General features: G+C 44.9%; 1 protein-coding gene across 1 annotated transcript; it reads right to left on the bottom strand.

The window, feature by feature from the left end:
• Nucleotides 1-2460: 2460 nt before the first annotated feature.
• CLN8 (CLN8 transmembrane ER and ERGIC protein) lies at nt 2461-13472 on the bottom strand. Its single transcript, XM_044291931.1, has 3 exons — nt 13353-13472; nt 6345-6994; nt 2461-2877 (listed from the first exon to the last, which is right to left on the bottom strand). Exons 2-3 carry the CDS (start codon nt 6891-6893, stop codon nt 2560-2562), a joined length of 867 nt encoding a protein of 288 aa, XP_044147866.1. The 5' UTR covers nt 6894-6994; nt 13353-13472; the 3' UTR covers nt 2461-2559.
• Between the last annotated feature and the right edge of the window lie 1119 nt (nt 13473-14591).

Genomic DNA, 14591 nt, shown 5'->3' with positions numbered 1-14591 from the left:
ACAATGACATGGCTGATACACAGAGGATCTTCCCCCTACCTGTTCTTGTGCAATGCTCTGCAGAACTCCTCTGTCAGCTCCTGTGCCCAGCATTTGTCTCCTCACTGCCTGCAGCTACTCAGTAAAGCCTTCAGCCCTGAGTCTGTGCTGCTGAGGGGTTATGAATCCAGGGAGAGAGCAGACAGCAGCAGACGGTAGTGAAGGGGGTGTGGCCAGCACAGTGACGTCTGGTGTACAGACTTATATCTGCTCTCTCAAGCTTGTAGGCTTCTGCACAAAACATCAGAGCAGGGAGAGAGGCTGACATCACAGGTCATGTGACCCTACATGACAACTACAGATGCAGTAAGTGCATGGTAAAGCGGTTACATTTGCCTAGTAAGAAACATACAAAGAACATAAAAATAATAATAACTCAGACAACCCCTTTAACTTCTGTCCAGAATGCTCGGGAGGGTACATAATGTAAATTGTAGTGAAGGTAATCTTCTTACCAGTGACTAGAACTGTGTCTTATCCCCTCCCTTCTATTCCTCAGATGTGACCAACTCTGACTCTCCAGCTGACACAGCATCCTGTATGTGGACAGAAAGTCAGTTTCTCTATTCGTTTTTATCAGAGCCTCAATGTCAGTCTTAGTAATGAAACTGTGTCAGCTGGAGAATCAGTCACATGACACAGCTAAGGAACAAGAATGAAAAGGATAACTTCCAAATACAGACTATAGTTTACATCATGTACCTTTTTAATGAGCCCAGGATTTAAAAAAAAGAATTTGTGGGAATGCTCTTTAAAGTAAGCTTTGTCTACACAGGTATGTACAAGCTAGGACAGAGGTGTCAAAGCTATAAAATCATGGTTCCCTTTGCCTTTGTGCAGGCAGTAAAGTACTAGGCAAAGTACAAACGCACACCCCATATTGGAGAGGCACATGACAACTGGGCAACTAAGACCATAAACTTTGGCTAGCTTGTCCCCACGTCCAGTTAAAAGCATAAAAATACAATACAGATTTCCATATGAATAAAAACTATAAATAAAACCAACCGTAAGTGTCCGATTATGGCCCTGAAGGACGTTCTCCTTCCCTGTTAACACTTGTGTGAGAGAACCGACCTGCAAAAATTATACTGCACGGTATACAGTATACCCAAAGTGCAGACCATGTAGCAAAACTTGCCAATGGCCTAATGTACCATTAAAGGGGTTTCCCGGGTGTTTAATACCAATGACCTATCCTCAGATCGGCAGCAGTCCGCCTCCCAGCACTCCTCTGAATGCTGCGGCATTCTCACATCTTATCAAGCACAGCGCCGTACATTGTATAGTGGCTGTACTTTGTATTGCAGCTCAGCCTCATTCACTTGAATGGGACTGGGCTGTGCCTAGGCCATGTGACCGATGAACGTGACATTATTGGCCTAGGAAAAAGCCTCAGCACTCACCGGGGCTCCATGGCCTCTTCAAACAGCCGATTGTCTGGGTTGCTCGGAGTCAGACTCCCGCCGATCTGATATGGATCACCTATCCTGAGGATAGCACAGTGGCTCAATGGTTAACACTGGTGCCTTCAAGCATTGGAGTCCTAGGTTCAGATCTGACCACGCACAACATCTGCATGGAGTCTGTATGGGTTTCCTCCCACATTCCAAAGACAGACTGATAGGAAACACAGATTGTGAGCTCTATTAGGGCCAGCAAGTGATGATAATGTCTGTAAAGCCCTGCGGAATATGTCAGCGCTATACAAGTAGGTAATATAAATATAAATGATAGGCCAGAAATATTAAAATCCCGGGCAACCCCTTTAGTATCATTTTGAGTCTATGCACAAATACTTACAATGCAGTAAAAATGCATATACAGTATTAAAAGGGAACCTGTCACCGGGATTTTGTGTATAGAGCTGAGGACATGGGCTGCTAGATGGCCGCTAGCACATCCACAATACTCAGTCCCCATAGCTCGGTGTGCTTTTATTGTGCAAAAAAAACGATTCGATACATATGCAAATTAACCTGAGATGTGTCCTGTCCCTGAGATGAGTCCAGAGTGAAGGAGCCCAGCACCGCCCTGCATCCTCAGAACCTCCTCCTTGCTCCCCGACGTCAGAAAGCTAGAGCGCCGTAATCTTGCAATGCGCGAGCTAGCGCTTGCGCAGTGTCGTCATAGTGTTCCTTCCCTGTGCTGGCATCAGCCTCAGGGAACGAACTGTGCATGCATCGCGAGATTACGGCGTTCTAACTTTCTGACGTTGGGGAGTAAGGAGGAGATTCTGAGGATGCGGGGCGGTGCTGGGCTCCTTCACGCTGGACTCATCTCATGGACAGGACTCCTCTAAGGTTAATTTGCATATGGATCAAATCGTTGTTTTTTTTACACAATAAAAGCACACAGAGCTATGGGGACTGGGTATTGCGGATGTGCTAGCGGCCATCTAGCAACCCATGTCCTCAGCTCTATACACAAAATCCCGGTGACAGGTTCCCTTTAAATCCTGCCGGGAGATACTAATTGTAGAAAATGGAAACACTGTTCTAGCACAGCCTCACGCATGTACTATTCTTTTTTCTTCCTGCTAATTCCGCCATTTCTTTCCCTTGAAGATTTTTTAGATGTTGATTCAAAGTTCCAGTCAACAGGTCTCAGGAGCTGCTGGGTCTTCTTATAGGTCCAATAGGGGTTCATTATAAAAGTAACTAAAGCCAGTCCAACAAAGAAGAAAGCTACATACAGCACTGTGACCGATCTCACCAGGCGATCCCAGTTGTAAAGAGATACCCACCACAGGTGATAGGTAAGGACCATGCGGCAATGGAACATGTGAATCATAATCCACTGATTCACCTTCCAAAATAACGTTTGGGACCAACCCGCCTAGAGGAAAAAAGAAGCCATCAATTAGACAGTCGTACAGTAAACTCTACCCTGGAACTAAACTTTCAGCAATGAATTGCATTTACCTGCAGTTCAAGGATTTGTGCGTTTTTGCAACCATTTTTTTTTTTACTGCTGTAAGGGTACTTTCACACTTGCGGCAGAGGATTCCGGCAGGCAGTTCCAGCAATCCAGATGCAAACTGATGGCATTTGTCAGACGGATCCGGGTGGGGATCAGTCTGACAAATGCATTGCAATGCTGCATCCGTCTCTCCGGTGTCATCCGGAAAAAACAGATCCAGTATTAATAATTGTTTGCATTTTTAAAGGTCTGCGCATGCCGGATCCGTTTTGCCGTAAGAGGAAATTCTGATCTCTACATACTGACCCCTCATGACCATACTGCGCTGTGTCCGATGGTCCCCCGGGCACTGTGCTCTGATGAGACACTCACTAGCGTCTTTGCAACCATGGGGACCGGCCATGTGACCGCAAGTCTAGCGATCACATGACCGGGCGGCTTACAGAAAAAAAACAGGGGAGTTGAGCACATGCGCTAGGCGCTCACTGAACACAGCAGCCGGCCTGCCCCCATCACATGATCGCAGTGTAGCGGTCATGTGACTCTAGTCTGCCGGCCTGACTTCATTTATCTATTTTAAGTTTCTTATAATTACTCATACTGCCGGTATCATTTTATTAATTCACTACCCTTAGTAGCTAATGATATGTATTTTGATATCTTGATATGTTGATGGAATATGTCATAGTATACCTGGGGCTAGCCCCTCCCAGTTGTGGGCAGCCCCCAGGTAACCAGTTTTTGGGCGTTTTTTTCTATCTATATAAACCTATAACCACTACTAGATATTGTGACTATATGCTAACCTGATGAAGGGGACAGTCTGAGCCCCGAAACGCGTTGTTTTATGCATAATTACTTATTATGTAAATAAAGAAGATTCACCCACAGAGACATATTGGAACCAGTGATTTTGCGCCTGATCAGAATTTCCTCTTACTACAAGCATCATTTGGGGGATTGGGCATCCGATCCCAAAGACATTTCTTCTGCGGCTGCACTCACGGATCCTAAAGGTCTATATATACCTACAAATCTACAATAGAGTTGTGTCTATATTTGCACAACCCTTAAAGGTGAGCACCTCTATTTGTCAAAAAATTTAGTTTGTGTTGAACGTACTACCCTATTGTGCGCCCCCACCCCTCTCTTTTTGTCTCTACATTCCCCTCGTGACCGAGGGGAATTTAGATTCGCCCATGGTTAATCCGTTTTGCCGGAACACTTAATGCCGTATCCGGCATTCCGGCAAGTATTCAGTATTTTTGGCCGGAGATAAAACTGCAGTATGCAGCGGTATTTTCTCCGTCCAAAAAATGTAAAAGGGACTGAACTGATGCCTCCTGAACGGAATGCTCTCCATTCAGAATGTATTGGGATAAAACTGATCAGTTTTTTTCCGGTACTAAGCTCCTGTGACGGAACTCAATACCGGAAAATAAAAACGCTAGTGTGATAGTACCCTGATGCATGTAAAAAAAAAAAAGAAAAAAAAAAAGAAAAGAAGAAGTCAATTTGCAAATAGTACTGAATGAAAATACCCTATCGTATGCTGATCTATTTGTCTCTGTGGTTAATGAGGGAAAGCAAACCCTATGTAGTCTGACTGTCATGTGAGTGTCATCTGCCTTGTCTTCTACTGTCTGTGGTCAACATGGGGGGTGGGGGAGGGGGAGTCGGTAAGCAATGTAAGATCCAACACTTGATTTTAATCAAAGCTAGGGCTTCACTTTCAACTACTTATTCCCTATCCACAGGATTATGAAAATGGGGTCCCATGTTCACCTGTGGACAGGGGATAAATTGTTATAATGGGACTACCCCTTAATTTCCAGGTGAACCACATGGGAAGTATGTTACTAATCCCTGCATTCTAGAATTCTGGACTTCAAGGGACCTGTCACCATGAAATGCAATGCAAACGAGAGGAAGCATATTCTACAGCAGGAGAAGCTGAGCAGATTGATTCATTTAAAGAGAGTCTTTCACCTAAAATGACCATTATACACCACAAACATGATGATATCCATTACATTCCCCATATTATAATCTTACCTTTCATATTGCTGTCCGTCGCCTATTCTCTCTTAAAAACACTTTTATTCCATATGCTAATCAGGTTCTGAAGGTGCCCAGGGGCGGCGTTTATGCGGCCGGTGCCCAGGCTCCACGGCGCTGTTCAAATCAAACCCCTCCCCTTTCACCCCTCTGGCCCGCTCTCGGTTCTTCAGATACCATCCTCCAGTCAATGACAAATCCGGCGCCTGCGCACTCCATTACTCACTAGGGCAGAGGCAGCAGAGCGTTTAATGCGCATGCGCCGGCCCGTACATCCCGATATTTTGGCAGTTTACTTCCGCCGGCTAGATCGGGATGTACGGGCCGGCGCATGCACATTAAACGCTCTGCTGCCTCTGCCCTAGTGAGTAATAGAGTGCGCAGGCGCCGGATTTGTCATTGACTGGAGGATGGTATCTGAAGAACCGAGGGCGGGCCAGAGGGGTGAAAGGGGAGGGGTTTGATTTGAACAGCGCCGTGGAGCCTGGGCACCGGCCGCATAAACGCCGCCCCTGGGCACCTTCAGAACCTGATTAACATATGGAATAAAAGTGTTTTTAAGAGAGAATAGGCGACGGACAGCAATATGAAAGGTAAGATTATAATATGGGGAATGTAATGGATATCATGATGTTTGTGGTGTATAATGGTCATTTTAGGTGAAAGACTCCCTTTAAATCTCTGCTCTTTCTGGGCTTTGAAGTCAAGGAGATGGTTCTATGAGTGACTGACAGCCTTCCCTCTGTGTATACAGAGAGATCTGTCAATCAGATTTTTCGCTTTATAAGAAGCACTTCTTTTCTCCCAAGGAGGGGGTGGGGTGGGGCGGGGGTTAGGGGTCGGGATTGCAGAGAGCGATGGTGCACTCTAGATAAGTACATTTTTAGTTATTTTTGGTCTGATCTGAGCTCTGATGAAAAACCTAGGTGCTTCTTATAATGCAAAAATACAGGTTTTACTGAATCTTTTCCCATAAAGCTACATATCAATTTTGCTCAGCTCCTCCTGCTCTATAACCTGATGCTTGCAGCTTAGACACCATGTTCAATGTGACAGGTTCCCTTTAAAGGGGTTGTCTGGGCTTTTAATATTGATGACCTATCCTCACGATAGGTCATCAATATCAGATCGGCAGGGGGTCCGACACACGGCACCCCTGCTAATTTGATTTTGATGACCTATCCTAAGAACCCCTTTAAATAGTCATGAAATTGGGTTTTCTGACTTTTTGGATGTATTTGTGCCAACTGATAGTATGCCAATGCAGACTCAAGCAAAATGGACTTCAAACATTACCCTCAAGATAAATTCCTTCATATGCTTACCTTTAGCAGCATCCATGAAATGCAGGTGAATGGAGTACTCATCTCTAATAACAACGTAACCATTGGCAAATAATGACCTGCTGTACTGCAGATCACAGCTCCAAAATATCCTATAAAAGCAAAGAAGTGGTGGACAGCCAGAAAGATATCAAAGGTCCAGAATACAAAATTAGACATGTGAAGAGCAAGGTTTTCAAACAGAAAGAACCCAGTTGCTATCATTATGGTAAAAGAGGCCCAGCCCTTCTGACCAGTGATCTGATCCTCAAGAAGAACTGGGTCGACGAGTAGTGCTGTTAGCCCAGCCACGATGCACTGCACGCCAAACACTGCCCGCGTAGCCGCAAGATTCCAGAACACCTTTTCTTTGGCGGAGAGTGATCTATAGGTGGCAGAGAGCACCGCAGATGAAAGGTGACTGAATGTAAAAATGACCCCATAAAACAGGAATCCTGCCACAATGAGAATCAGACGGGTGTTCCATGACGAGTAGTCCAAATCAAAGTCTAAGCTGCTCAGGGCATCCACTGGGTCACGATGAGCAGCCATCTTCCAAGAAGAACACGTGGTGCATGTTCCTCCTACTTGTATACAAGCATCTTCTTATTACATATGGCCAGGATTGCACACGTCAGTCAAGGTAACATTACCTGCAGAAAGATCACAGACATATAATCCTGAAGTGCTCTCTTCTGCCAAGAAGCCAAGAACGTTTCACGAATGTGATGCTTAAGTGGTGACCACAAGTATGCACAAGCAGCAACAGATATCAAGGGCAGCACTGTTCTTCAAGAAGCTGGTATTGTCACTTACCTGGCCAAAAAGGGCTACTCACATACCACAGACCTAGCGCCAGCTTTCATAAAATGGAAGTCAAGCCGTAATGTTTACACCAGGTAGAGCAGAGAGCTTCAGTCTCTCATCAGCTGCCTGTAAGCTAAAGGGGTTGTCTTATCATGGACAATGGGGGCATTTCGCTAGGATATGCCCACATTGTCTTATAGGTGCCGGTCCCACCGCTGGGACCCGCACCTATATCGAGAACGAAGCCCCACAATTAAAGAGGGCGCACTGCGCAGTCGACCTCTGTTTATTTTCTATGGGGCCGGCGAAAATAGCCGAGCACTAGCTATTTCCGTCGGCCCCATAGAAATGAACGCTCCCATTCACTTCTATGGGGAGCTGGCTTGGTGGTGGCCGGACCAGAGTCCTCCAGCCACCACCTTGCGGGGCTCCGTTCTCGATATAGGTGCGGGTCCTAGCGGTGGGACCCTCACCTATAAGACAATGGGGACATATCCTAGCGATATGCCCCCACTGTCCTTGATAAGACAACCCCTTTAAACTGCTCCTGTCAGCAGGTTAAACTCCATTAAACCAGACATACTGCCTGGGAGGGTTGAGCCTGCTGATTAAAATGATACTCGCCTTGTGAAAATATTTGAGACATTAAAGCAGGAGGGCTTCAGTGCACCGAGGGGAGTTGTCAGGGTTGGAAAGCAGCGGATATGAGGTGCAGAAAAGGTGCTAGGCCCCGCCCCTGGTGCACTGAAGCTCTCGTGCAGAAAGAATAAAAGTGGACTTTTTTTCTGTAACACCACAACTGACCTACACAAGACAAATATCACTTTAATCAGCAGGATGGTTTAATATGGTTGATCCTGCTGACACGTGCTCTTTAAGGAGCTATAGGAATCACCAACCTTATGCCCAGAGCAGGGCAGAGGGGGCAAAGAACAGTAAGGTATAAGTTGTACACTGCTCCTTGTGGACCCGCACTGGGCACAACAGTTTTACATCCAGATAAACAATCCTCTCATCAAGATGCTGGACAGAACCAGCGGATCAGGGACATGATTTTAAAGGGTCTCTGTCACCAGAAATACCTAAATTAAAATGGCGGACATTAGCGATGTGCTAATGTCAGCTAAACCTAACTAGCCTTTTCCTACTTTTATCTATGCCCCCTAACTCCAGAAATCTAACTTTTATAATATGCTAATTAGCCTCTAGGAGCAGGGGGGGGGGGGGGGGGTAGTTGTTCCTGCTCCTAGAGGCTCCGTTCTCCCACCTTTGTCACCTCCCTCCAGGTCCTGATTGACAAGGCCCAGCAGCGCTCGCATCTGTCTGCCAGCCCTGTGCTCTGGTGAAACCTTGCGCTGTTTAGCATTAGGCGCAGGCTCGGTGAGAAAGCTGGCAGCCTGCGAGCGTCTTTCCCTCACCACGCCTAAGAACTTGTCCTATTATTGTCCGCATTACAGACAAGGATAGGGGTCAGGTTCCGCAAAATACTTAATGCACACAGACGTCATCCGTATTTTATGCGGATCGCAAAATACATACGGTTGTGTGTGTGATGCCTAATGGTAACTGCTCTCGTACATAGTACCGATAGTCCCCGCTATGAACAGGCAAGACAGTCACAATGAAAGTTGTTATCACTAAGGCTAGGGCTACATGGCGACATGCGACTGTCGCAAAAAATACATCCAAGTTGGATTTTTGTGCGACTGTCGCGTCGTAGCATGTCGCAGTGCGACATCATTGACTGTCATTATAAAAAACATTTGCAGTGTAGCTGTACCTTTTTTGTCCACGACATGTCGCTGTGTAGCCGTAGCCTAAATGAGTGAATAATAAACATAAAGAAGTACATTGACCAAGTCATGGCGGCCACAGCCCCAACACCACTTCCCATTTGCTTCTTCTGGGGGTTACTGAGCACCACATTTTTACATTTACCACATTTAAAAAAAGCCACCACTAATGACCTCCCTTTCACAGACTTGAGACCTTCTGCTGGTCAGCAGGCCATGAGACAAGGCGAGGTGCGACTCCGGAACACCCATGTGACCTCGGAGTACTTAGTACGCACTTAACCCCCAGAAGAAGCGACTGCGAAACGCTGTCTTTATATTTCAGGCATTCAGTTGAAGCAGCTTTCATTGTGATAGCCTCTGCTAGGGCCAGGCACAACTATCGGTACTTACCTCAATTACTTATATCTATGTTACTAACTGTGCCTTTTCTTATGGAATCCATTTGTGGGCGAATGTCTGAGATATTGATTTGTATATCTTTTAAAATTGTGACATCTTACTAAGGGTTCATTCACACGACAGTCTCATTTTTTTGCGGACCGCAAATTGCAGATTCGCACGGAAACACCGGTTGTTGCGGATCGGAGCGCCCTTCCCCATGATAGAAATGCCTATTCTTGTACGCAAAAACGGACAATAAGTCATGTTCTATCTTTTTTGTGGGGCCGGGGAACAGAAGTGCATATGTGAACAGCACACGGCCTGCTGTCGGCATCTTTTGCGGCACCGTTAAAATGAATGGGTCCACATCTGATCCGCAACATTGTGGAACACCTGACTATAATGGGGACGGATGAAGAAGATGATGATCAGCCGGCACTCCGTTGAACAATTAGCGTGGTGCTCGCGTCCGAGATCACGATCTCATGAATATAGTAAAGGAAGAACGGCACTCACTGAATCTTGAAGAAGGGAAATCTTTATTGTCACATATAATCCGTGACGTGTTTCGACTCACGTCTGGAGCCTTTCTCAAACGTATAGGATATGATACAAACAGAAATGAAACACAGCATTTAAATAACCCGCCAAGGCGGAAATGACATCACATTACCATGGTAACAAAATCAACAGAAACAATCAGCCAATTGGAATATAAGGCAAGTGAAGAGAGTGGAAAAAAAGGAAGAAAAGATCCCAGCCGCAATCAATTAGCAATTCAAATAGTGAAAATTTCCTAATGGCAGTGGTAGGGTTAAATAAAGTGGCAAACTTGTGCTGCCGCTGGGATATCTTCAAGTTTTCTAAAAGTAAAAAGGAAACAAATTATCTAATACATAGATTTGCAACAATGGTAAATGTTTTATATACAAGAGAATGAAAGAAAACATTTGTCAATAATAGCAAATATCTAGAGAGCTGAAGATTCACAAGAAACTGTGGAGGTCGTACTCCCGGTTCAAGCCTTTGGGCTCCAATGTTTGCAAAGTGTGAATCCAATAGGATTCGCGCTTCTTCAACATCTTAACCCTGTCACCACCTCTATTGGTGTAAAAGTGCCCTTTTTTGGTGTAGATAGAGTGGTTTGTCGTTGTGTCGTGTGAACACTGCCTATATCAGCCCGCACCACCATATCACGTATATTCTTATTCCGTTTATAACAAATCAGCGGACGATTTTGGAATTCCTCCACACAGGGGTAAGCCCTGGATAGTATGTTCCAATGGTGATTAATAATGAATCTGCTGTGGTACCGCGATGGGTTCTAATGCCGCACCGCCGTACGCAAACACATATATGTCATGGTTCGAAGACAAATATATTTACCCTAATGACTTGTTTAATTTTCATTGTATCTTCTGGCGAAGATTTGTTGACGATGTGTTTTGTGTGTGGCGTGGCGGCATTGGAACCCTTCTTGAGTTTGCTGAATACTTAAATTCAGTGTGGAGTGAACTGAAGTTTACTTTACACCATGATGACAACAGGATTAGTTTTCTTGATACTGTAGTGATAAAAGGGCAAGATGGATTGTTAGTAACTGCACCACCATATCACGTATATTCCGTTTATAACAAATCAGCGGACGATTTTGGAATTCCTCCACAGAGGGGTAAGCCCTGGATAGTATGTTCCAATGGTGATTAATAATTAATCTGCATTTGTGAATCCAAGGATGGAATTTTGAGATAAAGGGAATACAGGATTTTTTTAATGGTTTTGTCAGACAGAAGGGTGGCTTTATTCCTCTCTCGATTGAGTAAGGAAATGGGGTATCCGCAGTGTCTAAAACTGTCACTCATTTCACCAAGGCGAGTTTCCCTGATACCAGCTTCAGAGACGATTTTACGAATCCTCTGAAACTGGGAGTGGGGTAATGCTTTTTTAAGAGTAGGGGGATGGTTGCTAGAATAGTGTAAAAGAGAATTTCTATCCGTACTCTTGATATGTAAATCAGTTACTAACAATCCATCTTGCCCTTTTATCACTACAGTATCAAGAAAACTAATCCTGTTGTCATCATGGTGTAAAGTAAACTTCAGTTCACTCCACACTGAATTTAAGTATTCAGCAAACTCAAGAAGGGTTCCAATGCCTCCACGCACAAAACACATCGTCAACAAATCTTCGCCAGAAGATACAATCAAAATGAAACAAGTCATTAGGGTAAATATATTTGTCTTCGAACCATGACATATATGTGTTTGCGTACGGCGGTGCGGCATTAGAACCCATCGCGGTACCACAGCAGATTCATTATTAATCACCATTGGAACATACTATCCAGGGCTTACCCCTGTGTGGAGGAATTCCAAAATCGTCCGCTGATTTGTTATAAACGGAATAAGAATATACGTGATATGGTGGTGCGGGCTGATATAGGCAGTGTTCACACGACACAACGACAAACCACTCTATCTACACCAAAAAAGGGCACTTTTCCCTGTCTAGGCTGCATACACTGTTCCAGTGTGATCAAAGGAGGGTATTTCTCACATCCACATACAGGGAAACAATTTCCTATTCGGGGTTTCTATACTTGCAATAGTAACTTTATTGTTTATCTACTAAAGTGTCCGTGTGGTTTATTATACATAGGTGAGACTTAAACGCGCATGAAGGATCGCTTTTCAAAACATAAGTCTACCATTCAGAAAAAGAACCTGCTTTTACCTATACCGCACCACTTTGAACTTTGTAACCACAATATATCGCAACTGCGGTTTCAGATAATAGAACAGGTATCACAACCCCGTAGAGGTGGTGACAGGGTTAAGATGTTGAAGAAGCGCGAATCCTATTGGATTCACACTTTGCAAACATTGGAGCCCAAAGGCTTGAACCGGGAGTACGACCTCCACAGTTTCTTGTGAATCTTCAGCTCTCTAGATATTTGCTATTATTGACAAATGTTTTCTTTCATTCTCTTGTATATAAAACATTTACCATTGTTGCAAATCTATGTATTAGATAATTTGTTTCCTTTTTACTTTTAGAAAACTTGAAGATATCCCAGCGGCAGCACAAGTTTGCCACTTTATTTAACCCTACCACTGCCATTAGGAAATTTTCACTATTTGAATTGCTAATTGATTGCGGCTGGGATCTTTTCTTCCTTTTTTCCACTCTCTTCACTTGCCTTATATTCCAATTGGCTGATTGTTTCTGTTGATTTTGTTACCATGGTAATGTGATGTCATTTCCGCCTTGGCGGGTTATTTAAATGCTGTGTTTCATTTCTGTTTGTATCATATCCTATACGTTTGAGAAAGGCTCCAGACGTGAGTCAAAACGCGTCACGGATTATATGTGACAATAAAGATTTCCCTTCTTCAAGATTCAGTGAGTGCCGGTCTTCCTTTAATATATAATGGGGACAGGGCGGAGCTCTGACGCAGCACGGCGAGAGGCCGCCGGACTAAAAAGTCGGACATGCAGTACTTTTAGTCCAGCGGCCTTTCGCCATGCTGCGCCGGAGCACCGCCCCTGTCCCCATTATAGTCAATGCCGCTAGTGTGAAAGTAGCCTTAGCCCCTGTGCCTTCTCAAACAGCTGATCGGTGGGGGTCCCAGGGTGTTGGACCCCCACCAATCAGATACTGATGGCTTATCCTGAGGACACGTCATCAGTATTAAAGTTTTGGAAAATCCCTTTTCTTAGTTCAGTTTTCTTAGTGCACAATAGGGAACGGTTATGTGCAAATTGCATCAAATAATGAAATAATAGACAAGGAAGGCTCTAATACAGAGAGGAACCAGACCAACACTTTCTGCATCAATATCCTAAATGTCCCAATGTAAATCTATCCCTCAGATAAAAACTAGTGACACTTGTGAGGTCTGGTAAAACGTGCCCATCCTCAGGACTTAGGGCACAGTCCAGCTCTCCAGGCAGAGCAATGCCCACAGGAGTCTGTACGAACCTACAGGCAGTGACAGAGGAGAAGACGCACGCAGAGGTGACTCACCTGCTACTGATAAGACCGCACTGATATCGCACTACAAAAACAGCGCGGCTCCGCCACTGACAGTGTCACGTGACCGCCGCCCCATCCCCGGCCAGCGCTTCCTGCTTTTTCAGAGGCATCTCCTCACGTGACTGTACTGTGGGGCTAGGAGGACTGTACCACTGTATGTGACGGGAGGAGGCAGTACCGTGCACGTGCAGTAGTGACAGCTGCATTCCCTTAGGGGCACAGGGTGTACTGATCCTGCTTAGGTCTCGCTACGCACTAAAACCTGCTCTCTGTTGTGTCCTGTACTGGATCTACAACACGGATTAGGCAGTGCTCACACAGGACATCACTGAATGAAAACGCATGTTTGTGTTTTCTTACTATGCGATAAAGTGCAGTCTGCTGTATAGTGCACCACCGCTGTGACAACATTGCAGGAATGACGGCATTCAGTCATATACTGTACCTCAGGGCTTTACCGAACATATGAGGAGAAATGGGCAAGAAAAGTGCCAGAAGTTCCATCATGAGTTAGGCCTAAGACTTCTTTCACATTAGCTTTAATATTTTACGGTATTGAGATCCGTTATAGGGGCTCAATAGCGGGAAAAAAAGCTTCAGTTTTGTCAATGGGGACAAAACGTAACTGAACAGAACAGACCGGAGAGCAAACCGCAGCACAATAGAAAACGGATCCGTCCCCCATTTACTTTCAATGGAGTTCATGACGGATCCGTCTTGGCTATGTTAAAGATAATACAACCGGATCCATTTATAACGGATGCAGGCGGTTGTATTATCAGTAACTGAAGCATTTTTGCTGAGCCCTGTCGGATCCAGTGAAAACACTGGTGTGAAAGTAGCCTTATTCACACGTCTGTTTGGCACGTGAAAAAAACGGCAAGAGTTTAATCCATGAAGATGGACATTTTTCTCCCATTCATCGTCTTGTGCTTCTGGAATACCATCCGTGTTCTGTCAGTGGTTTCCACAGTCCCATAGACTTCTATGGTTGTATTTGGTCAGCAACATAGACCGAAGTGCTGCATGTGTCCGCTGTTTATCCACTGACCCATGGTCACTGGAAAAACAAGGATGTGTGAATAAGGCCCCGCTCACATGACCGTATTTTCATTCCGATTGGAAGCCTACCTATTGATTTCAATGGGGCCTGCAAAAGATGCGGACAGCACACTGCTGTCAGCATCCATACTTCCATTTGGCACATTTGGCAGCCCCGCAAAAAATAAA

Source organism: Bufo gargarizans, chromosome 4 (genome assembly GCF_014858855.1).
Source record: "Bufo gargarizans isolate SCDJY-AF-19 chromosome 4, ASM1485885v1, whole genome shotgun sequence".
Taxonomy (NCBI): Eukaryota; Metazoa; Chordata; class Amphibia; order Anura; family Bufonidae; genus Bufo; species Bufo gargarizans.
The sequence above is the reverse complement of the archived record's forward strand: the minus strand, read 5'-3'. Positions and strand labels throughout refer to the sequence as shown.